This window comes from Lemur catta, chromosome 2, assembly GCF_020740605.2.
Source record: "Lemur catta isolate mLemCat1 chromosome 2, mLemCat1.pri, whole genome shotgun sequence".
Classification (NCBI taxonomy): domain Eukaryota; kingdom Metazoa; phylum Chordata; class Mammalia; order Primates; family Lemuridae; genus Lemur; species Lemur catta.
The window spans coordinates 26,568,005-26,593,193 of NC_059129.1; the positions used below are offsets into that span (position 1 = coordinate 26,568,005).

Consider the following 25,189-nt stretch of genomic DNA (forward strand, 5'->3'; position numbering starts at 1 on the left):
CCCCCTAGAACCACTTCTCATTCTCCTTGTTCACCCTGTCTATTCTATCAGCTGTGGAATCTGGAAACCTCAAAGCCCCACCTGTCTCCTCTCCTTGGGATCCCCGGTTCCAGGGGATCCCAGTTCCAGGGGATCCGCGTGTCCTGTGGATCCTTCTGTCTACACAACCCTTGAACCCATCTCCCCTTTTCTGCCCCCCGCGCCCCGCCCCCGCTGATTTCTTACCTTAGATCTCACCCACCCTCACCTGGACGGCCTCAGCTACTTCCAGTCTCCCCCCTCCAAGAGCAAGCTGTCTAAAACAGAAATCTAAACATCCCCTTCCCTTTTTGAGATCCTTCAGCGGCTTCCCACCCCCTTCTGGATATAAGCCGAGCAGCACGGCCGCTAGTGCATATGGTGCCTTTGTGCGGACAAGGAAAAGGCGCCCCTTCCTCGAGGCACGTGACTGCCATCTGCTGGAAAGCTGTCGTAATAAATAGTCAAGTCTGTGGCGACGGGGCAGTGTGAGGGCGCCTCCTAGGGTTGTGCACGCAGCCGTGCATCCTGCATCCAACTGCCTGGTGGCTTCCAAGATGGTGACAGCTTTCGAGCCTCACTTCTTCCACCACTTCGCCCTCCTCCCGTCATATCTTCTTCCACTGATAACAAGCTGTCTGAGGCTCTCCAAACGCCCTGGGGCACGGTCATGAGGAATGGGGACTTTGGAGATGGAATCCCAGTTCTGCCCTGTACCTGCTACAAAATTCCTTAACCTCTGCATCCTCAGTTTCCTCATCTGTAAAATGAGGATGCTAGGAAGACCTTCCTCAAGGGATTGTGGTGAAGACTACAGGAGTTCGTGTTTGTGAAATGTTTAAACAGGGCTTGACACATTGCGAATGCTACATTAGGAGTCTTCTATCATCCCTCGCCTCTGTCCTTTTGCACGTGCTTCTGCTGAGAACTCCCTCCGTCCCTCCACCTGCCTCTTCTCTGCTTGGCCAACCTCTCGCCATAGCCCAAAGCTCAGAAAGACTTTCCTGGCCAGGGCTGGGCAGGTACGCCTCCATCCCACCTCCAGACCCCAGTCCCTCGGTGCCGCTGCAGCATAGCTCTAGCGATAGCTATCCTTGTCCTTTAGATGTCCCTTAGGTGTCCTTGGGCTGTGAGCTCCTTGCCAACAGGGATGAGGTCTTATTGGCTGGGTCTAGCCTAAACACCAGCTATTTAACGCTGGTCTCAGAGTAGAAACTTCCCAAAGTTTGTCCTGAGAATCAGCTCAACTCCTTTTGAGCATTTTGCTCTTTAACACTGGCTTTAAGCAAAGTAGGCTTTATGTGCGCTCTCAGTTCAAAATGGTAAAATAGATGAGATTTTTTTTCTTAGTAAACGTTATTTATTTAGTAGATAGAGTAAATGACAAAGGAAGCCAAGAGGGAAAAATGAATAACAATTAACATTAATTAACCACTAGGGTGAGCTTATTAAATTATTAAATTCTAACAACAACAGCAACCCTATTCACGGTCCCATTCTACAGATGAGGACATTGAGGCCTTTGGGGTTGCAAAACTTGCTTAAGGCCCTTTGGCCAGTAAGGGGTGGATCCAGGATTCCAGCCCAGTCTGAGCGATTGCAGAGGTGGGTCTGAGCCCTGCCTGTCCTGCCTCCTCGGGAGAAGTAGGGGAGCTGCTGGCTCCTGGCCTGAAGTGCTAGGACTTGGGGTGTGATGGGTGTGGGCAGGGCCTGGAACCCCAGAGGCAGGGAAAGGAAAGGGTAAGGCAGGTGCAGTGGGAAGCGCAGTGCCCAAACCATTTTTGTCTTGGCATCAGGGCCATTCCTGTAGGAGCTGTGGATCATACACCAGGAGGCAGGACGTGGAATGGGCATCCCATTAGCCAGGATCATAAGACTGGACTCAAGTCCCAGCTCTGCCACCAGCTGCTCTGTGGCCCTGGAGGAGTCGCAAACCTCTCTGAGCCTCAGCTGCATCATGCTAACATCATGCCTGCCTCAGGCTTGCATGCAGACTCAAACCAGGCAGCTCATGAGAAAGGCTTTGCGTAATAAATTGGCCCCAAAGAGAAGCAGTGTCTGCGGGAGCAGCCCTGGGTGAAGTGTCCGGGGAAGGAATTCTCTAATTAGGTTGGTAGTCGCCTTTTTGAAGGAAATGGGACACCTAGTGCTGAAGGATTTGTTTCAAACAGGAAGTGGTGCTATTTCAAACAGGAAATGGTGTCATTTCAAACAGGAAATGGTACCATTTCAGATCAAGACCCTTTCCTACTGGGGCATGACTTTGTCTGTCATCCTTGAGGCAGGGCCCACGCAGCACGAGCAAAGCCCACAAGGTCTAGGTTGGACATTTCCTTTTGCTGCTTGGCTTGGGGAAGAGGCTGGTGTGGGCTCTCCACGGGTTAGTTGGAGGCAACTTACTGGTTCAGGGGTCTGAGAAGGGGTGAGGGGCATTCAGCTTAGGGAAGGATATCATGTGGCTTGTAATAGGTTTTCTGGTTTATTTTCAAAACAATTTATTGAGATAAAATTCACACAACATAAAATTAACCATTTTAAAGTGAACAATTCAGTGGCATTTAGTACAGTCACAATGTTGTATAACCATCGCCTCTCTCTGGTTCCAAAACATTTCTGTCACTCCAAAGTAAAACTCTATACCCATTAAGCAATTTCTCCCTGACTCAGCCCCTTTCCATCTTTATCCCCTCGACTCCAGCAAGCACCAACCTACTTTCTGTCTCTACAGATTTATCTATTCTGAACGTGTCATATAAATGGAATCACACAATATATGACCTTTGGTGGCTGTCTTCTTTCACTTAGCATGATGTTTTGGAGGTTCATCCATGTTGTATCGTGTATCATGACTAAATTCCTTTTTATGGCTGAATAATAGTCTACAGTTTGTTTATCCATTCACCTGTTGATGGACATTTGGGTGTTCACTGTTTGACTACTGTGAATAGTGCTGCTGAGAACAATTAGCGTGTGTGTGTGTGTGTGTGTGTAGTTGTTTGGACACCAATTTACAATTCTTTTGGGTATATATGTAGGAGTAGAATTGCTGGGTCATGTAATAATTCCAGGTTTAACTCTTTACTGTTTTCCACAGTAACGGCACCATTTTGCATGCCCACCATCAATGTACAGCAAGGGTTCCAATTTCTCTACATCCTCACCAACGCTTGTTATTTTCTGGTTTTTTTTCTTTTAATTATAGCCATTCTAGTGGGTATGAGGTGACATCTCATTGTGGTTTTGATTTACATTTGCCTAATGGTTAGTGGTATTGAGTATCTTTTCATATGCTTGTTGGCCATCTGTATATCTTTGTAGAAATGTCTACTCAAGTCCTTGGCTCCTTTTAAAATTGGTCTGTTTCTCTTTTTGTTGTCAAGTTATAAGGTAGAGCCTGGATGTTGAAGTCTCATTGGACATATAATTGAAAAATATTTTCTGCCATCTTGTAGGATGTCTTTTCACATTCTTGATCGTGTGCTTTGATATACAAAAGTTTTTAATTTTGATGAAGTCCAACTTATCTATTTTTTCTTCTGTTGCTTCTGCTTTTGGTGTCATATCTAAGAATTCCTTGCCAAATCTAAGGTCATGGAGATTTACCCCTGTATTTTCTTCTAAGAGTTTTATGGTTTTAGCTCTTATATTCAGGTCATTTATCCATTTTGAGTTAATTTTATATATGGTGTGAGGTAGGGGTTCAACTTCATTGTTTTGTATGTAGATATCCTGTTGTCCCCCGAGAACCATTTTTTCCCTACTGAATAGTCTTGCCACCCTTGTTGAAAATCAGTTGGCCATAGATATATGGTTCTGGTTTATTTTTAAAGCCCGGGTTCTTGCACTGGCTCTGCCACTTTGCAGTGTGTGCTGTGGGGAGGGCCTCTCCTCTCTGAGCCTCCATTTCCTTGTTTGGGAAATGAAAGCTTGGGTTAACCCACCACCGAGGCTGTGGCAGCCTCAAACAAGGCTGCATATTCTGAGTTGTGATTACCTTGGGCAAGCCACTTCTGAGCTGGTTTTGCCAGCATAGGGTGGGAATCACTCCTTCCTTGCCCCCACTTCCTACTGTTCCCTCTATGTCTTTTGCACAGACCACATTTCCCTTTTCCTTTAGGTTAGCTGTGGGAAATCTTCAGGGACTGTAGCTAATTCTCTCCCCACAGCCCTGGTGTTGGAGTTGGATTTTCAACCTGCTGCTCTTGGAGGATGAGAGGTGCTAGTCTTCCCATTCACCTTCCTGTTTATTTATTCTGAAACTCTAAAAGAACTTGCCCAGTCAGTTGGAAATGAAATCCCAGAATCAGGCCTGAGATCTCTGCTACGTTGCCAGGATTATGGTTCTGTTGGGCAGTGCACCAGGAATACTGTGGTCTTGAAGACGCCAAAAAACATGGTAACCGATACACACTCCCCAACTCCCTCGCCCTCAACAGGTCTTGACTGTGGCCTGCCCTGTTCCTTTCTCCAAGAAAGAAAGCTCACATCTGTACAGAGCACCTGCTCACCCTGGGTCTACCTCTGTGTGGGGGTGGGGGCAGGGATTAATCAGCTTGCACCTGCAATTCCCACCACAGCCATGTGAGGGTGGTAGAGTGGCCCCACGTGACAAGTAAGGGCTGGCCTGGCCTGGGTGTGCCCGAGAGGCCCTGGGAGAGGTTCCTTCAGTGCTGATGTGGATCTGCCAGGAGGGGTTGGGGACATCCCACCTCCTCACTGAGCCTCCTTTTTAGGGAGGCCCCTGAACAAACTCCTCTGACCTTCGCCAGAAGTGAAAGCTCCATTTTCCCGAGCAGCCTAGGGACGTGACGATTCTTTGCTTCTCCTCCTAGGAAGCCTCAAGCCCAAGCCCAACCCCAAGCTCCACCCTAACCCTAACCCTAACCCATTTGGATCTGATGGTTGACAACGGGGGAGGCTCTCCCAGTCCCATTTCTTAAACTTTGACTTACCCTTGGTTTCATTGTACTTTTCTGCCCTGACATTTCCGCCTCTCCGTCTTTGCACCTGCTGGTGTGTCAGCACCTGCATTCGGCCTTCACCTGCTAAGGTGTTGTCACCATTAGCTGCACGAGGACCCTGGCTGAGGGGAAGCGCTGAACTGGCTGGGAGCCTGACTCAGTCTTGCCCCTCTTGCGCTGTGCAACTTTGGGCAAATAACCCCACCTCTCTGGGCCCTGGCTTTCTTGTCTATAAGAGGAAGAATTGAACTGGACAATGAAGGCAATGGTCTCAACATTTAGAGGGTTGTGGACCCCCTCCTGTGCTGAGAATCAGATGAAACTTTGGACCCTGACTCCTGAAGCTTGCCCGGCACAGACTTCCTTACAGGAAACTTAGAGGCTTCCCCAGTCGTGAAACCTGACTCTTAGCTTTTTCAGCTGAGATGGTAGAACGAGGAGAGACCCCCTAAGCCTTGCTGGGCAGCACTGCACACGAGGTAGGGGGCACTTTGCAAATTCCAAGGTATTTTCCCGCCCACCCGAGTGGCCCAGCCCTTTCTCAGTTGGGCCTTGGGGATAGAGCATTTAATCTGGATGGGGCAGCGGGGCTTTCAGGACCCCCTCACCCCTCCCAGGAGGGGAAGAGATGGAGCTCAGCCGGCTTCCAGCAGACCTTGGGCCAAGCGCAGCGTCTCCCGCCTCCCGTCCGTCTGTGAAAAGGGGGCTGGACTGAGAATCCCCTGGTGGGAACGTGTCGGCGCAGGGAGCCCGGGTTCCCCTCACAGCGAGAGGAGAAAAGCTTCCTTTGCTCCTTCCCATTAGCGGGGCTCATGCCTGTTTTCCCTCGCTGGGACTGAGTCGCAGAAATTCTTTTATGATCCGTTTTCTGGCCCTCACCCCTGTTTTCTTTGGAAATCTGAAGCAACATCCTAAATTTCCTCTGCCTAATTTTAGTCTCTGGGAACTGCAGCCAGATGATGTCAGACTGAATATTAGATGCCATTGGTCTTCCCGGGCTGGGCTCTGTCACCAGCTCCCTGCAGCTGCCTGGCCCCGTGGGGTCAGGTGTGGGCCTGGGAGACGTCGCGGTTGTCAGCCGTGGCCGGGAATGAAGGGGATCTTTCCTCTCCGTAGGAAGTGCCTTCAGCATTTGGTGTCCACCTGAGTGCAAAAACCTTCTGAAGGTTTTCCAAGGCAAGGGGCCCTTCTCACTCAGCAGCGAGTTGTCCCAGAGCACCCAGTGCGTGCCAAGACCCTACTGTGTGTCCAGAAGTAGGCAAGCCCCTCCCTTAGGAAAGTGGGCCCCGTGCTCCCACACTCAGCCCAGGAGCACCTTCTAACAACCGAATCTTATCTCATCACCTGGGGACAGACCCAGGGCGCTGGACCAGGCTGACGCCCAATGGCTTCCTCGCTTCCCAGGCCCCTCAGGGGCTCTAGCCGCTGAGCTCCTCCATCTGTCAGAGCTGCTTGAAGCGCCAGCTGGGCACCACCTCCAAGAACTCATCAGCTCCAGCAAGCTGGAGGCAGCCCTTCCCGGGCAGGTGCTGGACATGGAAGCTTCTCACTTGAAGCTGCTTCCTGAGGTTTCTCCTGTCATCTGGTCATAGAGCTTGGAGGTGCCATCGACTTGGGTATGACTTTGATGTGAGACAGCGAAGCCCACTTAGCTGAGTGGCACAGGAGGGTCCATGGCAGTGGAGACAGCAGGGACTTGTCTCAAGGCTGGGACTCCTGGGTGCCCAGTGTGAGGGCTACAAACTGAATACCCAGGGCAAGTCCTGGTTGCTTCAGCGCAAAAATGGCCTTAGTGGCCCCAGGATGAGCCATTGTAGGTTCTGTTAAACCATCCTAAGAAAAGGCAGCTCAGAGCCCTGCCCCAGGCTGAAGGCAGACAGGCCTTGCTGGTCCCTGGCCATGGGAGTCACTGGGTGCCACACGTGGACAAGAATGTCCCTAGTCCCAGGACACGGATTTTTCCCTGGGTCAGGCCCATGTGGTTGGTAGTATTCACATAACTACTTGCAACCTTGTAGGAAATGACCCCTCAGAAGTACTTTCCCACGGGCCAACAAAAGAGAGGGCCTCAGTTCTGCCGAGGTCCAATTTTGCCAAGACTGTGGACTCAGATAACCTAGAAACTCTCCTACCACAAATGCTTAGAAAGAAAAGAGACAGTCGTGCAAGAATTATTGAAAATACGCAGCCAAATTTATAAGGCAGGAATGGGCTCCAGGTGCCCCAGGGACCAGGACTTGAGGAGGCAGAGGTTTTGCCGTGGATGTTGTGGTCACTGTGGGGTGGGGGTGGAGTGGGGACATGGGTCTCCTGAACCAGGACAGGGCAGGGGCTTGGGCTCCTCTGTCGCAGCAGGGAGAGCTGAGACTTGGTGGAAGAGGCAACTCAGGAAATTCAATGCCTGGCTCACGAGGAAGCTTGTCCATCTGTCTGCAGTCTGGGTGGGGAAACTTGAATCTGAGCAATCTTAACCTTGACCTCTACCTACCACAGGTTCAAGGGTCAAATTGATCCTACCTCTGTGACCGCCAAGTATGGGATCTGGTTTGAAGCTATAAATGATTCAGATGAAAAATCCCAGATAAAATAGTAGCCATTCAAACCCAGCAGTGCACCAAAATATCGTAGATCCTGACCAAGTGGGGTTCTTCAGAAAATCTGTTCATGCAATTCAGCTCATTCACAGATTAGAAGAGAATAGTGTTGGATGAAATTCAGCACTTATTCATGATGAAAACTCCTGGCAAACTAGGAAGAGAAAGAAACTTCCTGGCACGTAGAGCTGAGCTACTGCGTCCCCCAGCAAGCACCACGCTCGTGTGGGACAACAGACGCCCTTTAAAGACATGAATGGGATTTGGAGGCAGCTGACACGACTTCTACTCAGCACTGCCGGGCAGGTCCTACCCTGTGCGACATGTTGAGTTAAAGGAATAAAAGGTAAATAGGTTGGAAGGTTCTTTATGACAAAAGGCGGCATTACCAAAGCAGAAACACGAGCCACAGACTGGGAGGAGATATTTGCAAAGCATGAAATTGACATCGGGCTGGTATCAGAAAGAACTCCTGTGGATCAGCAAGAACAAGACAGAACAATCCAATAAGAAAATGGGTAAAGGACACAAAAGGGCATCTCCCGGAGAGGGGAAACAGAAACGGCTCAAAAACATATGAAAAGATGTTCAGCCTCATTAGCAAATTGGAAAATGCAAATTCAATCCGCAGCGAGATCCCGTTTCACAGCCATCAGACCGGCAGAGCCCATGCGGCCTTGGACAGCTGCTTCTCTGGGCTCTGGACTCTGGGCAGGAGGGGTGTTGAAGGCAGGGGACCAGAGGCAGCCCCCAGCCCCACCAGGGAGGCCACTCCCGACTCCTGTTGTCCTGCAGAACTTGGTTTGGGCTGGCCCAGAGGGCAGGAGACAGTATGCTGTGGCCGGTGAGGCAGTGCTGTTTGGGTCCTACCCCAGGGGCTGAGACTCTGCTTCCTGGGAGTCTGCTGGCATCAGGCCCCCCTCCCAGATGTGCCCCTGGCTGCAGCAGCTGGGCCCAGCCTGCAGAACGGAGGCTGGGGGGCAGGAAAGAGGGAGAAGGGGACGTGGGGTAAGCTGGCCAGACTGCCTATCCCTTGCACTTGCACAGGTCGTTCCCCTGAGAGATTCTGCATTTCCAGCTACCCATCTGCCACCACCATATCCCTAAAGCTCAGAGAGGCCAGAGGGAGGCGCTCTGGGCTCCCTTCCCTGCTCTTCCCACGCCCCAGCCCAGCTGTGAGCAGAGAGCAGGGTCAGACACTGAGGCCAGCCTTCAGCTACCCCCTACCCCTGCAGTGGCTTTGCTTCTGGCCTGAACCTTCTCCCATTTGCCCCTTAGTGAGTCCAGCTGGGCTCCCAGAAGGCTGGGGTGGGACCATGTGGATGCCAGCCCCACCCATGGGGTGGAAGCTGCCCCCCTTGCTCCAGGCCAGTGCCTGGGTGCTGAAAGACAAGGCGACCTAGTAACTGCACTCTGCACCTGAGCACAGGGCGCTTCCTGTCCCCTTCCTTGAACCTGCACACAGATGGTACCTCTGATCAAGGTGTTTCTGGATTCAGGGACCTCTCTCTTACCTTTTCTGGGCTGGGGTATCTCTCTCCCCTCCTTACTTGTTAGAACAAGACTACCCTCTCAGGCTCTCTGGAAGGAGAGGTGGGTGGGAGAGGGTTTTGTAGAGCGTTGTGCCCTCAGTGGTACTGTGAGGACTCATTCTTACTATGGTGTAAATGACTGAGGGGAAATAACGAGGCACCACCCCCAGAGGGTGACCTGGGTTGGCCACTACCTGAATGTGCAACTAGGTCCCTGAACCGCTTAACACCCAGATGTATTTTCTAATCTGTACAAAGCAATACTGAGTGTGATAATTCTAAGTTTTCCTGTCCTGACAATTGCATGGGAGGTTCGCTTTTTAATAGAATAGTACGAATAACAGCTCCCTTTTCTCAGATACGCGGTCGAATCCCATGTTCTCTAACAGGTTCAGGGGCCCTAGGGGATGGCCTCAATTACCTTTGTCTTATGTGCAAAACAACTGAGGCTCAGAGAGCTAAGTAACTTCCCTGGGGTCACACAGTTTGCCCAGGTGGGCTCAGAAAGATGACTAAGCTATCAGGCAACTGCCACAAAATCCTGCACAAATGCCTTCGTGTGGTTCAAATGTGTTTTAAACTATTCAGGGGGGCAGTAAAGGGAAAGTGTCTCTAAGAAAGAACCAGATTGTATTCAAGTGATCTTCCAGGCTGGAAAATACAGGCGGTTAGAAGAAAAGTCCATCCTAGGTGGGGGTCTGTGCCTGGTGGGGGGAGGGGTGCTCTTCTGGTTGCCATGGCAACCTCCTCCTGCCAGGAAAGGTGTGATCGCAAGTCTGATCCTGAGGGTAAAGAAGTTGCCATCCCCTGTCCCACGATACTTCCTTCTCTGCCCCCTTTCCCCCACACACCTTGACCAGAGCAGTTTCCGAAGCAATTTTGTGGAGGGGGGAAGGCTTACTCTTTTTAAAAAAATGTTTGAAAAACTGCTGCTCTGAGCCCCTGTCCAACAAGCGGTCAGGCCGGTGGTCCCTCCAGCCAGAGATGCTATCTCTGACAGAGACTCTGGGAGACCCGGCATCAGAGGGGGCTCCACCCTCACCTCCCAGCTCCCCTGACCAACCATCGGGAGGCAGATGGCCCCAGGTTGAGGCCAAGGCCCTTCCTGGAGGCCGGATGAGTCCTCACCTAAAGCTGAAGCCATCTTGGGCCCTCACTTTGCCCTCAGAGGAGCAGGGACCCCAGGAGGGGAAGGGACCAGCCCAGGAACTCGTGGTCATTGAAGAAGATATAGATTCTGTCCCCAGGGCTCCTCTTCCCACCTGCCCTGTTCCACCCCCTGGGGGGCAGAGGGTGGGAAGAGCCAGTGATTTTGTCTTTAGTTTTTAAAACTCTGCTACCATTTCTCTCCGAAAGCCCCCAGGGCTAGAGAGACTCGCTCTCTTCTTGCTGTATTTTTGGGGACCTCGTCTGTCCCCCTGGAGAGCGGATCGCCTCTTCCTGAGCCTTGACTGGTGGGTGCTGCAGGAGGACGAGGCTGTGGGTGCCCAGGGCTGTGGGTGACCTCTGGGGGTCAGAGCCCCTGGTAGAGCCAGGCAGCCCCCTCTGTGGTCTGGAGGCTCCCGGCTGCCCCGTGGCCCCTGAACCTTGACCTTGGGCCTGCAGCTCTGTTAAGAGGGATTCTTTCCCAGTGACACAGAGCGGCGGCTCCACACGTCCAACTGGGTCAGGAACCACGGGGCTCATCTCCCCTGGCTGCGCCTGGTGTCATCTTGCAGGCTCAGGCGAGGCCAGCTGCCTGCTTAGTGGACCCTAGAGGTATTTATGATTTTTCTTTTTGGATGAGGAAAAAAAGGGGAAGAGCTCTTCAAACAGTAACTTCAGAATAACAACCTGATCCTCAGAAATCCTCCCGAGAAAAGCAGCCGAATCTCTGAACCCTGAATGATAAACATATGCAGGGAGCCCCGTCCCCCGCCCCCGGCATTCCCACCCCCCCCAGTGGCCGGGGAGACTGGATCACTTATTTCTGTGGTGATGAAATCCCCTTCAAGTCCCGAGGGACATTCCTGGAAGACTTGAAATCCCCCCACTGAGCAAACTGTAACCCAGCTGCCCTCATCCTAGTGTCCCCAGCTGTGGGGACCCCAATCCGTCCCCAACCAAGAGCCAAGAAGGACTTTCTGCTGCAAGATTCTTGCCCTTCTGTTATCGCGTCATCGATTTTGGGGACGTCTCCCAGCCACAGCCAGTCTGGAGGAAGGCTGCTCCATGACCCATTTGGAGCAGCGATGATGATAAATACATTAATGTAATCAAACAGCCCTGCCATAACCTGTTGTACTCACCTGTCCACAGGTGAGTTACACTCACCTCCGGGTAATCTTTCCGGCCGGTGACACAGCCATGACAGGGTCGGAGCGGCCCCAGTGGGCGTCCGAACCAGGCACTAAAGCTCACGTGCCTTTTTTGTGAGCTCTCCCCGAGGCTACAGTCTAACTCACTTGCTCACGAGGTTGCCAAGGCGTCCGAGGCAACCAGAAGCGGGACATCCTTCAGGCAGGAACCCAGGCTTCGGAGCCTCTCGGATCTGGGTTCCGCCCCTGCCACCCGGGGAACCTGGCCTCTCGAGGTCTCCGTTTCCATCAGCTGTAAAAGAGGAGTCAAAATATCTATGGTGAGGAGGCACAGAGAAAAATTATAACACCCAAGGGGGTGTTACAGATGCTCCGGGGAGTGTGTCTCTTGTTATTGTCATCGCTGTAGACACCGTGAGAACTGGAAAGAAAGCGCTTGCATGTTACCAGCACGGAGGAGGGTGCGGGAAGACGGCACATCCAGGCTCGGAGACCAGGGCTCTGGAAGCCTGCGGCTAGCAGGGCCGGAGGGAGGGCGCCGTGCTGCGGAGACTGGCATTTAATTTAAGGGCCAGGTGCCCTCCACGCTTGGATGGCCCTAGCCGGAGAGCCCTGTGAGGGGTCTGCAGGGGGTGTGCCTGTTACCTGTGCCCTGTTCTAGGGCCCGGGACAGTCAGGTACTTCTTAAATGAGCTTCTCTCCAAACGGTCTGAATGCAAAAGGCTGCGCCCCCTGGAGCCTGGCAGTGTCCCCTAGGAGCTGTGCTCTGTGCCATCCCTGGCTGAGCTGCCCTTCCCGCCCCCGGGAAGGGGTGGTGCTTAAGCAGGAGCTCCTGGCCAGTGGGCCGGTTGAGAGCCATTTCTAGAGGAGGTAGCAAGACAGGCAGAGGCCGAAGTTCTCGAAGAGCAGGAGGTGCTCAGAGCATGGCAGCAGCGGCACCGGGTTTGTCCTTAGGGCGATGGGGAGCACTGGAGGGCGACAGGGTCAGAGTGGCGTTTTAGGATGATTAGGGGAACCGCTCCACGTATTTGTCACAAACTCACCACACCTGTGTAACCAGCACTCGCATCACGAAAGAACATTTCATGACCTGCCTCCATCACAACTCTCCCCAAAGGTAGCTGCTAACCTGAATTCCAACACCGTAGATGCTTCTGCTTGTTTCTGAACTCTGGATAAATGAAATCGAATGGCATGTACTTTTTTGGGTCAGTTGTCTTTCACCCGACATTATGTCTTGGGATTTGTCCACACTGTTGCATGTGGTTTGTCTACTCTTGTTACCGTATGGTATTTCATTTTGTGACTAGACAACTTATTAATTTAGTTGACCGTTGATAGGAATTTGGGTTATTTCTAATTTTTGGTTATTACGAGCAATGCTGCTATGAACATTCTCGTGCATGACTTTTGGTGAACATAGTCATTCATTTTGGTTGGGTAGGAATCTTGGAATGGCATTGCTAGGTCACGGGGTGGGCTTGTATTCAGCCTTGTTGGGAACAGCCAAATGGTTTTCTAAAGTGATGGCACCATTGACGCTCACACCAGTGGTGTATGAGAGTTCCAAGTTGCTTCACATCCTCTTTAGTATTTGGTAAAAGGATTAATTGTTAGTCTTTTCAATATTAGCAATTCCAGTGGATGGGTGGGAATGTATTTCCCTGATATGGCTAATGACATTGGGTCCCTCTGCACATGTTTGTTTGTTTGTTTATTTAAGAGGCAGGGTTTCCCTCTGTCACCCAGGCTGGAGTGCAGTGGCCCAATCACAGCTCACAGCAGCCTCAAACTCCTGGGCTCACATAATCCTCCCACCTCAGCCTCCCAAGTAGCTGGGACTACAGGCGTGTGCCACCATGCCTGGCTAATTTTTCTATGACCCAATTTTTCTGTGACCCAAGCCTCACAGTGGATTCACGCTGTCTCTTTAGACCTCCCTGTAGTAGCCAACTCCTGCCCTGTTGGCGAAGCCCCTCTCAGGGCCCAGGCCTTGGGAACCCTGCCTCGTTCAGGAGGCGGGTCCTGAATTCTGGGAGCAGAGCCATCACCAGCAGTGGTGCTGGCCAAAGGCAGATGGCAGGTGGACTTGGCAACCTCTGTCCTGCAGGGGGTGAATGGAGCCCGCAAGCAAGAGGCCGAGGATGAGGACACAGGTGGCAGGAGCAGAGTCCTGGAGGCTGAGGCCCTTGGAGCTGATCCAATATAAGCCCCTTTTATAGATAGGAAAACTGAGGTGCAAAGAAAGCACAGGCCTCTCAAGCCACACAGTGAGCTAGTGGCAGGCTAGACCCAGGTCTCTATAGTTCTCTTTCCAGTGAACACACCAAGCCGTCAGCGCCCTCTCTCCCTCTCTCTCTCTGTCTCTGTCTCTCTCTCTCTCTCTCTCTCTCTTTCTGCCCCGCCCTCCTCACAGGAACATAGGGACACACACGGGCTGCCTGGTGCGTTGACACTTCCGACACGCACATATTGGCAGAGGTTCCCCCGCGGGTTTCTGCTTGTTCTCTAGACCCCGGGAAACATGCTGTGGGCCCAGGTGCTCGAGGGCGTGCCTGCCGTGGGGGCGAGCCGGGCACCCGGGACTCCCCTAATCCCAGAGGCTCAGAGCCCACGGCTGACAGCGGGACGGGCAGGGCCTCGCCCGGTCGCAGGGCCAGGAGTGGGTACGGTCCGTCCCACCAGCACCGTTTCCACTGCTCCAGTGAATAATTAGAGAAAGTTAAACAAACACGCTTTAACTGCCTGTCGATGACAGATGCCAGGAGTGCCAAAAACCTGCCCGGCTCGGGAACGCCTGCCCGGGCTGGGGAGCGGGACCCCCCTGCCTGTGCCCGCTGACAGCCAAGCCGCTGCTCCCCTGCCAAGCAGGGTGCCCGGTGCCAGAGCAAACTGGGCCCCGGCCCAGCACACTTTCCAGAAATGGGTCCCTACGAGAGCTTCCCTCCCTTGCTGACCTTGCCCCCTGCAGGGGTCCTGTTTTTTACCTTTGGTCCCCAGAAAGGCTCTGTTCAGGGCCCCTAAAAGCCTCAAGAATGTTTGCCCAGTGCCTGGTCAGGCCAGGGCTCTTGTCTATGGCTCCCCCGAGGGCCACCCCCTCCTGCTCTTTCTGCCGGGCCCCAGGGTGGCTCGGTGCCTCCCGGTGTGGGCAGGGGCAGTGATGGAGCTGAAAAGTGGCCTCGTCAAAGTCACCCTGGCCAGCCCTCAGGACTCTCTGCTCCCAGGGAGACAGCCCCCAAGGGCAGTTCCGTGCGGCCCCCCATCCGTGCGGCCCTGCCCCCTCCAGTCCTGCAGCGTCAGCCCAGCTCAGGGGCACCCACCCAGCCTGGGCGGGGACGGGGCAGGGCTGGGGTGGGGGGTAGGTGGGTGGGTGGCGGTGAATAGCAGGTAGGGTGACGCATAGGTGACGCATAGGTGGGGCAGGGTGGGTGGCAAGTGGAGTCCTGCTCGGTTCCATCTCCGCCTGGCTGTCCGAGTTTAAGAGGAAGGCCCCAAAAGCCCCTCTTCATGGAGGCTGGTGTTCCGGGGACCCAGCCATTTCGCCGGGGCCGCCCCAAATGTCAGTGTGGGTGAGCCTTTCCCCTTTGGCGGGTCTGTGTCCCAGAGAGGACCCCGCCGCTGCCCTGCCTGGGGCTTCCCCGGCCTCCTCCCGTGTGCCTGGCGGGGCGGGCGGCCAGGCTGCCTGCCACCTTGCAAGATGTCCCCTGCATCGTTCCCCTGCCTCTCTCTTTGCTTATGGGTTTTATACCTTTTTATTTCCTTACGACCCCTTTCCTGGGAGGAACTACAGGGGACGATGTGTGTTCAGTCCTCCGTGGGTACCCATAAAACCACTGACCCACCTCTGTCGCTTGCCTTTTATAAAGCCCTGTCCCATCCCAGGGTCAGAAAACTGTATACATTCTTCTAGTTGTGTCACTGCTCAGTGTTTATACCTCAGTCTTTAATCTGCCTTAGGCATCGTGGGTACTGACTAGGGTTTACGGAAGGGGAAGAGTTCTGTTCCTAAAAAATGCTTATAAACCGCTGACTTGGCCCTGCCCAGGGGAGAAGGGACGGGAGAGGCTGAGGGGCCTCTGCCAGCCCACAGGGTCCCTTCCCGTAACCAGGTAGGGCCGCTGTCCGCCCCTCTGGCCCCTAGACTGGGCACCCCCGGGGAGGACAAAGCCTGAACCACTTATTTCTGTGGTCCTAAGACCCCTTGTGGTCTCCCAGCCCCGCATCTCCTGCGGAGGAATCAACATTTTGGAACAGGGAAATTTGCAAGATGACTTGCGTCTAGTGACAAGGATGGGGAAAATCTCCAAGGACAGGGGAGGTTGACAGTTTGGGGGGGCCCGGGCCATGCTGGGGAGCAGAGCCTCAGACAGGACCCCCCGAGTGGTCAGCCCCAGCCAAGCGGGGGCTGCTGAGTTGCCCGGATGCCTCTCTGTGTCTGCGAGTCTGTTTAACCAGCCTGAGGTTCCCGCAGGGTCAGGCTTTGAACTGAGCCGAGGCAAGAGAGGAATTTATTCCCTTGACTTCGAGGGCAATAAAAGCTCTTTAGAACAGCTTTGAACCAGCTATTTCCTCATTAAAGAGCTCCAGGTCTCGGCCTCGGGGAGACAGACTGAAGCAGATAATTACAGCCCAGGGAGACGTGTGCCGGGGGTCACCCATCACCGCCACCCCCACCCACCATCTGCTCCGCTGCCAGACTGAGCTTCCAACAATGCGAATCTGACCTTGACTTTCACCTGCCTGAAACGCTCCAGCAGCTGCCCAGTGGCCGCTGGATGCTGCCTCACACGCCCCTCCCAGGCCCCTCGGTGGGACCCATCCACCTCTCCAGCCTCGGTGGCCCCCAGGTGTGCTGGGTCAGCCACACTGCCCTGTGCTCACTCCCCTGCAGGCCTCAGCAGTGGTTCTTCTCTCTGCTGAACGTGGCCTTCAGGTCTCACCTTAGATACCACTGCCTCCAGGACGTCCTCCCGGACTGCCTGCTCTGGGACTGGCTTGCAGCGTTCTGATTCTTACAGCCTGGTGGAGCCCTTTCCAGCCTGAATCTATTTGCCCATCTCCTTCCTCAGACTGTGGTTCTCAAAGTCAGGGAGCGCATCTCATTTACCACTCCTTCATCAATTGTCAGATAGTTTTTGAATCCCTGCTTTGTGCTAGGGACTCAGATTCATGGGTGGACAAAACAGACAAAGCCCCCTGCCCCCATGGCACTCACAGGCTAATGATATCTCTGGTGCTGGCTCAGTGCCCGGCATGGAGTAGACACTTTGCTGAGTAAACAGGTGGTACCCTGTGCTGTGGGTGCTCAGAAAGGAGGCTCAGAGATCTAGCAGGCTGCATGGAGAAGGGGACCCTGAGGATAAGGCTGTGAAGGATGAATAGGAGTTTTCCAGGTAAAATGGTTGAAGATTTCCCTGCTTGCCTGGGCTGCTCTCTCCCCAGGGTCTACATTCTGCCCTCATGTTGGTTCCTCTTCTCTTTCAGAATGCATGAACTGTACCAGGCTCAGTGACATGAGTGAGCGACTGATCACACTGGAGGCCAAGGTCAGCTGGGCTGGGGATCCTGGGCCTGGGGACCTGGCTGGGGGCCAGGGTTGGGGGGGACATCAGGCACTTGCTGGGTGTGGCTGGGAAAATCTCAGCCGGGGTTGCCCAGCAGGCCTGAGCAGCCTGGTCCTACATGTTGGGTGCTGTTAAGGCCTTGGTGGCTCTGGTGGCCTTCTCAGGCTGGGCCAGCCTCCTGGAGTGGGGAGAGTGGGAGGGCAAGAATTTGAAGGCCCCAGGCGGCAGGCTGGGCATGGGCAGGGCAGAATGACACTGAGCCCCCAGGACCTGGGCGGCTGGCAGGCTGGACACCCGAAAGTCAGTGGAAAGAGGAAGGAGTTGCCGTCCCTCCAGGGCTGCTGTCCCCAGCTCTGGCACGGGGCTGGGCACCGAGGACCCCATGGGACAGACTTGGTGGAGGAGCTGCATGGAAGCAGCCAGCGTTCAGCCCGGTCTGAGCAGAAGGGGCAGGTCCTAGATGGAGTCGCTGCAGAGGCAGGACGACTCCACAAAGGACAAGCAATTTATCTGGGAGTGGCCCCAGGCAGCCCTGGGAGAGGAGAGAGGAGGGGAAGGATGTGCATGGTACAGGTGTGTTAACGGGCAGGTTACCTGTGGGGGCACCCGGGCTCGAGCCCATGGTCCCTCTGGGAGATGGCTTAGAGCACACCCCAGGGTCAGCCGCCTTGGAGCGTCAGCCGGGCAATCTCTTCTGCTCCTCCCTGGGGCAGGCTTCCCTGGGCTGTCCCCTGTCGCCCCAGCTTGGCCCTTGAGCCCCTGAGTGTGCTCCTGTGGCCAGAGGGAGCCCTCGGCAGAGTCGCAGGTGCCTGCAGGCAGAAGCTAACGCCGTGTGGGGCCCAGGGACGCCTGAGGGACTCCAAGAGCATCTGCCCCAGATGGGGACAAGCCTGTTCTCTTCCACACCCAGAAGCGGCTCCGGGTGCTTAGCCAGAGGGGCAGGGCCTAGGGCAGGGCAGGCCTGGGGGACAAGGCTGCCAAGGCTGCCTCCAGATCTCTGCGAAGCCTCTTGGGACAGCAGGATCTGCTGGTTGCCTTGTCCCCCAGGCAGAGCCAGCACCAGGAGGCTGGATTCACCTGGGCCTGAGGCCGACCTCTTTCTTGGGCAGAACTGCGGTGGCTGGAGCAGGTGGCATCGCCCAGGAGGGAGCAGACCAGCGGGGCCGGCTGGCAGGGTGGCTGGAGTGAGGACTGGAGACCTGAGTGGGGCAGGAGCCCCGGACAGCAAGAGCCCCCAGAGGAGAGCAGGCCCGGGGGCAATGTGCCCCACCCGGAAGAGCACATGCATACCCACATACATACACACATACACACACACACACGTGCATGCACACATGGACACAGACACACATGCATGCAAACACACACAAACATATATGAACACACACGCACAGATATGTGCACGTGCATACACACATGTACACACGCACAAAAATACATGCACACTTATGCACGTGTACACAGAGACACATGCATGTAAGCACGATACAAACATATATGAACACACATTGCACATGAGTGCACATGTGTGCACATGTGCACACACATAACATGCTCCTGTACACGCGTGCACACACACACACGCAGCCCTTGTCACCTTGCATTGCCCTTAGGCCCTGCCTTCTGCCCTGAGAGGCAGACCCTGAGGGGCCTTGGGGGCTTCTGGTCACTGTGGCTTGGAACCCCCTGTTCCCAGCTGGCGACTCTCTCGGACGCCCCTCCCCAATTCGTAGAGTGGGTGGGAGCAGCAGCCCCGCAGGGCTGTTGGGAGCCTCAGGTGAGGCAGTGGTGGGACCCGGCTTTGGAAATGGTCGAGTGCCGACCAGGAGTGAGGGCTTAGTGTCATCATCGCAGCCACCTGTCCGCATCGTGCAGATAAGACACAGGTGTGTGGGAAACTCCTGTGCAGGGAGCCCCGGGGCGTGCACGACCTCCCTTGTCCTCCAGCCCTTCTGCGGGTGGCCAGGGTCCCGCAGCAGCCCAGCCCTCTGGGCACAGGCCAGGGGGCGGGGAGGCCCAGCTGCCCTCCTCGGGGTCAGTAGCTCCGCAGGGTGGGTAGGGGTGGAAGGTTCCAGGGAGCAAATGCTGCCACCCAGGCTGAGCCAGGGCTGGGACAGCCCCTGCAGGGGTGTAGGGGAAGGCGCTGGGGATGAACTTCTGACACCTGAGATTTTAAGAGAGGCGGATCCCCGGGCCAGGCCCAGCCTGACGGACATTTTCCGAGCACCAGAGGCCTCTGCGTGGTTTGGCGCAGAGCAGCAGCCGCAGCTTGCCCTGGCCCCGGCCCAGCAGCGTGGGTGTTGCAAGTCGCAGCCCTAGGGCAGGACTGGCACATTGCCCTCTGCCCCCCACCCACCTGGCCCTCGCCCACACCCTGCTGCCATGAGCAATTGCTCCCCTGGCCCTCCCAGCCCCGACAGCCTCCCACCACGGCCTCGGGCAGCAGGCCTGGGCAGGGCTTGCTCGGGGACCCTGAGGGTGAGGGCTGTGTCCTCTCTGGACCTCAGGGGCTGGAGGAGGGACAGCAGCATTCTCATCCCAGCCCTGCTCCACCTCGGCAAGGCCCTTCACGCCAGGCCTCAGTTGGCTCACCTGGAAATTGGAAATTGAAGGAGTCGCTGCCCCTGTCCCTGCCCCTGCCCCCCGCCCTGGGTCGTTTCGAAGCTGGTCTGTGGCTGTGAGCTCAGGCAGCTCCGGGGTGGGAGGCAGCTTGAGTCTGGCGTGTCCGTCCTCAGGACAGTTGCCTGCATCCCCAGGTAGGGGCTGGGACATCGCTGTCTCAGCTCCTGTGTCTTCTCTGGGTCACCTTCCAGCTGCCCACCTGCCTGCTCCAGGCGCACGCGTCCCCTGGAGAGACGGCTGCGGGGAGCTTTGTTGGCCCAGGTCAGAGGACCCTGAGTGGCAGCAGCCAGGCAGCAGACCTCAGACGCGGATGCAGAAATCAGGCAGCGGCATAAAACAGCTGTACCCTAGAGGCCTGGAAGCTGAGGCTTCGGCTCCCTCAGACAAAAAGTCTGTTTTGATGTGTCAGGAAGGACACAAAAATCCTGCCAGTGGTCACTTATTCCATCAGGACATTTATTGTTTGTTCAACAAGAAAGAAGACTGGGTGGTCTTGGAATTGGCTTGGCAGCTCTAGAAGCCAGGATCTTCACAGACGTCCCCTTAGTGGGGACGTCCCCTTAGTGAGTCAGCCTTTGTCCTCATGTTTGGTGCCTCATGATGGCAAAGTGGCTGCTGTGGCTCAAGGCATCATATCCTCATGTTGTGTTTAAAGGCAGGCAGTGGAGGGTGAGGCACAGTACCCCAATAGACTCATTATGTGCCGGGGCCAGTGCTGGGCTGTGTCACCACCTCCTAGTGGCAGGGAGCTGGGAAGTTGGGCACCAGGCCAAGCAGAAAGGGATTGCTGTGACTGGCTCAGGCCAGTCCTGATTCCTCTCCTGGGCCACATGTACAGGAACACAGTAGGGGGTTCTGGAGCAAGGGAAGAAGGGCCAGGGGATGGGGGTGGGGGCTGCTCTGTCTTCACTCCCCACTGGGCTCCCAGACCTGGGAGCTGATCCCAGACTTCTGCTGTCCCCTTTTCCTGGGACAGATGGGTGGGGAGGCCAGCAAGGCACCAGGGAACTTTCCTGCCTCCCTCCCTCCTCCCCTGAGCCTTCCGCTCTGACTCCACAGGCCACAAACAGTGGGAGGGCACCCAAGGGGACTTCCCCGCACCAGAGTCATGGAAGCCTCGCAGTTCCAGCGGTCTCTGGGGCACAATCGGCCAGGCCACAGTGACATCACCAGGGCCACAGCCCTCGAGGCCGCAGTCTGGTTTTCTTGGGCTGAGTCCCCACACCCACAGCTGCCCGCCCCGGTGAGCTCACGCCTGGGCAGGGACAGGCTCAGTTTCTCCGGGAGTTGGCCACGGCCGGCCCAGGAGGGCTTAGACTCCAGCCCGGGCTGAGCCTCACTTGGCCGTGGCCGGGGCCCCTCTGCCCAGGTCCGTGGGCTCTGTGGGCGGCGTCGTGCGGGAGGGGCCCCAGGAAGGAGCGAGCCAGTGACTCTCGTGCTGGGACAAGGCCATAGGTCCCTTCAGGGAAGCCCGGAACCATCCACAGGGGAACTAGAGGGCGTGTCCCCAAGGCTGGCCCTCCTCCCCAGTTCCCTGCAGGCTCTGCCCCCGCCACCCTGCAGTGGTGCCTTCTCTGCATCCCTCCTCCCCACCCCCTCCCATGTCCTCTCCCCCCCACCCCCGTCCCGCTACACACGTCCATCTGGAGGTCCCCCCAGACGCTGCAGCCCAGCACACCCACCTGCGCTTGTCCCCTTCACCCTCAAACCTGCCCCCTTCCCATGCCCTTGCTTGACGGGGGGCAGCTCTACTGTCCCCAGCAGCCAGGCCAGAAACAGGGGGGCCACCCCAGCCTTCACCGCCCTCCTGCCCCCAGGACCCGAGCTCCAGGTCCTAGGGTTCCCCTCCCCCCAGCCTGGCGCCCACTGACCTGGCTGTTCCCGTCACGTGCCTCCCCCACCCCCGCCTCCTCCACTGCCCAGGAGCCCCTGACCTTGGCTGTGGCATCAGCTTCCCAGGGGATGCTCAGTGGCCGGGCAGGAGCCAGCATCCTCCCCCCACCGGGGACCCCAGGGGCCGCCTGAGCTGCTGAGTGATGTGGGCCAGCCGCTGTCCTTCTCTGTGCCTCCCCCGGGGTTGCGTGGGTGAAGCCCTGCACGGGGCCCTGGCCCCACCGCCTGCTCGCTCGGTGACATTGGGCAAGTCACTTGCCATCTCTGAGCCTCTATTTCCACCTGGCTTGCAACCTTTCCTGTCTCATGGTCCTCGTAAGGACCAGAAAGGGGAGGGGCTCAGAGACGTGGCAGAGGGTGGGGGTGGGGGTGGTCCAGGTGGCCTCACAGGGCAGGAGCCCCTGCCACGTATAGATGGAGACCCTGGGGCCCCACAGGACTGGGCCAGCTCCCTGCGGGGGTGGAGGAGGAGCCCGTCCTGCGGCCCACGCAGGGCCCGGGTGCCGGGTCGGAGCCTGAGTCGCCGAGCGCGTGGCTGCCCCCCACCTGCCTGCGCCCTGGGGACTCACCTGCTGGGGCAGGGCTCACAACAGGCCACTTTGTACCCAAGGGTCCCTAGACTCTGTCCCCCAGGCCCAGGGACGCTGCAGAACTGGGGAGGGGACTGCCCAGAGGGGCCCTTTCCCTGTGCACTGCAGACCCTCGGCCCAGCCCAGGCCTGAGCGCGGTGAGGGCAGCTGTTTGCCCCTGGCACCCACCAGCATCAGCTCCAGTGACAGGTCCCCAGCGCCCCCTGCCCCAGGGCCCACCCAGGTTCTCAGCAGGGCTCCTGGCCAGGCCTGAGCCCACCCCCGGCACACGGCGCCCCCCGATGGCCTCTTTGGGGCAGTAGAGACTCACTGGGGTCCCCTAGGCCTGGGTCCCAGGTGGCTTAAATGAAGGAGAAAGTCCCCCCAGGCCCAGGCTCTGGGGCTTTGCCTCCTGCCTCTCTCGAGGGGAGAAGATGGGGCCACCTTCTGTCTTCCTGGAATGGCGCCCTAAGGACCAGCTACCAAAATCGGCCGATTTATGTCCCCCATCCCTCCCTCCCTTCTTCTCTTTCTTTTCTCTTTTCTGTCATTCTTTTCTTCTGTCCCTCCTTTTCTCTCTCCCTCTTTCCTCCCACCCCTCCACAAATGTTCCCTGACCTGAGGGGTTTGTGCCCCGCGCCAGACAGTGAGGGGGACAAAATGCACAGACCCCCCGACCCCCACCCCAGAGCTGGGGTGAAGAGGGGCGAATCCGAGTGTTGCTCAAACAGCCACAACCTCTCAGCACAAGCATAGGGACTGCGAAGGTGTCGGTGGGCCCTGCTGGGGCCGGGGGACAGCACACGCCAGCAACGGGCACAGCGGTCCCACCAAGGAGCGCGACCGGCCGTGTGCGGCAGGGGACAGCTGCAGGCCTCATGGGCACATGGCCCTGCACACGCATGTCTCTGCCCTGCCCTGGCCTGGCCTGACCGCTGCCTTCTCCGGCTTAGGTTCTCCTGCTCGAAGCAGCGGAGCAGCCCTCAGGCCCTGACAATGACCTGCCGGCCCCCCAGAGCACCCCGCCACCCTGGAATGAGGACTTCCTTCCCGACGCCATCCCTCTGGCCCACCCCGGGCCCCGAAGGAGAAGGCCCACGGGCCCGGCCGGTGAGTGAGGGGGACAGGGAGGGCTCGGGCCAGCCGGGGGTGGCGGGGGGAGCGGGCATGGCCTCCCAGGACCTCAGCAGACAGGTCATACCAGGCCCTCTGGGTCAAACCTGCCCACATGGCATTTTGAAAACTTGTGCTAACATTTAAAAGTGGAACCTTTCATATAAAAATCAGGATTTCTAGCTTCTCTTTAAAAAATGGAAGCTCTGGCCGTCGGGGCTGGCAGTCCTTCATGCGAACGATCAGCTGCAGCAGAGTCCTGGTTGCTGCTGTAGATCCAGTCCAAGTGCAGTTAGCCGCAGTCCACACCACTCCTTACTGCCTCCCAGGCCTGCTACTGTCCTCATGACCCGCCCTGGCCCTTAGCACCTGCACGTAGGTCCCCTGCCCACCCGTGCTTGGCTCAGTTTTGCAGCAGCCCTGCCTGTGTGTCCCCAGAGAGCGGGAGCTTCTGCCTCCCCCACTTTCCAGGGGTTCCTCAATGAACTCTCTGACCAGAGTGGGAGGACCTCTGCCACCCTGTCTTCCCTGCCACATTTTTAAGTCAAGGGTAAAAATTTTCTCTCTGTAGGTCCTACTTGCTGGTCTGCGCTCTGCCTCTGGGGCTGCAGAATAGTAGGAACAATTGGGATAATAATAGTTGCAATTGTTGGTGGCCCGCCTGGTGCCAGGCCCCGAGCTAGAGCTTTGCCCTGGGCACCTGTCAATACGGCTGACTCGGTGCAGAGATATCATCTCTGATCTTCACACAAGGCTTATGAGGTTTCAGAGGAGAGGCTCAGAGGAGTTAGGTAACTCCCCTGTTGTCACCCAGCAAGCCACGGGCATTTTGCCTCAATGATTCTCAGCCCCCAGACTTTGAGGACCAGGCCCCAAAGGCCAGACCTGTTACTAAGGAGGGCGCAGTTCCAAGGATGACCACCAGGTGGCGCGCACGCCCTACACATGACAGCACCTGGAGCCGCCTGGCTGGCCCGGAGTCGCCAAGGGGAGGCGGACTCGCCCCAAGCCAGCAGCCCTGAGCCAGGTCCTCCCTCCGGGACTAGAGCCACGTGCAGCCCGAGCTCAAAGGCCCTAAGAGCCAGCGCAGGTCCCTCCATCAGATCAGCAAACATTCCTGAGCATCCTCTCTGGACAGCCCAGAGAGGGAAGGGGCTGTCCCCGGGCCACACGGTGGGCCTCCCCCTCTGTGTCCTCCTGTCACCCACCCTCGGGGCCTGGAACCCCAGGCTGGGCAGGCGCGTGCTGGGCTTCCTGGGGCCTCCGAGGGGCCATACTGGGGAGCACTTTGCCACAGACCCAGTTCCTGATCCTAAGTAGGGACACGGTAAGGACTTGAGGGAGGGACTTGGTGTTAAGAGACCTGAGCTGCAGCCTGGCTCTGCGACCTTGAACAAGGGGCCAGACCTTTCTGACCCTCGGTTTCCCCAAGTTTAAAATGGGAACAAAAGCAGTTATTAGGATCATAGATATTCACAGGTGCAAAAATGGTTGGTAAACTGTAAAGACCAACAAACCCGAGGTTGCACTGGGGCCTTTGCCTGTTTGGGGGGGCCAGGTGGGTGGCGCTCCCGGGGGGAGGTGAACCAGACGGCCCAGGGGTCAGGCCTGGAGCCGCGGGAGGCGGCCGGCCCGGGTTCTGAGGCCCGTCCCATTCTCTCTCCAGGGCCCCCAGGGCAGACGGGACCACCAGGGCCTGCAGGCCCCCCAGGCTCCAAAGGTGACCCCGGCCAGACAGGAGAGAAGGGCCCAGCAGGGCCCCCTGGTAAGGCCCCTGCCCTGATGTTGTCCCCAGGTGGCGTCCCACACACCCCAGACCCGGGTCCGCCCTGGCCCTGCGGGGGAAGGATCCCTGGCCGAGCAGCTCAGGGCCGGCTCAGGCTGGCAGCCGCCCTCGGTGTCCCTGTCCACAGCTGAGGTCCCTGGGAGGTCCTCGCCTCTGCCTCCCTCGCCCCCCACCAGCCGCCCCCGTGTCCCCCCTAGATGGGCTGGGAAGGGGAGCCCATCTCACATCCTCCCAGGACAC

At 56.8% G+C, this 25,189-nt stretch overlaps 1 protein-coding gene across 2 annotated transcripts in view; it reads left to right on the forward strand.

Annotated features, from left to right (window-relative positions):
* COL26A1 (collagen type XXVI alpha 1 chain) overlaps positions 1–25,189 on the forward strand; it is a 139,931-nt gene that overhangs the window by 106,033 nt on the left and 8,709 nt on the right. For both annotated transcript variants that reach the window (XM_045543036.1, XM_045543037.1), the window contains exons 4-6: positions 16,887–16,948; positions 23,004–23,160; positions 24,830–24,928. In XM_045543036.1, coding sequence (XP_045398992.1) covers positions 16,887–16,948; positions 23,004–23,160; positions 24,830–24,928 — 318 coding nt within the window. The remainder of the gene's footprint in view (positions 1–16,886; positions 16,949–23,003; positions 23,161–24,829; positions 24,929–25,189) is intronic.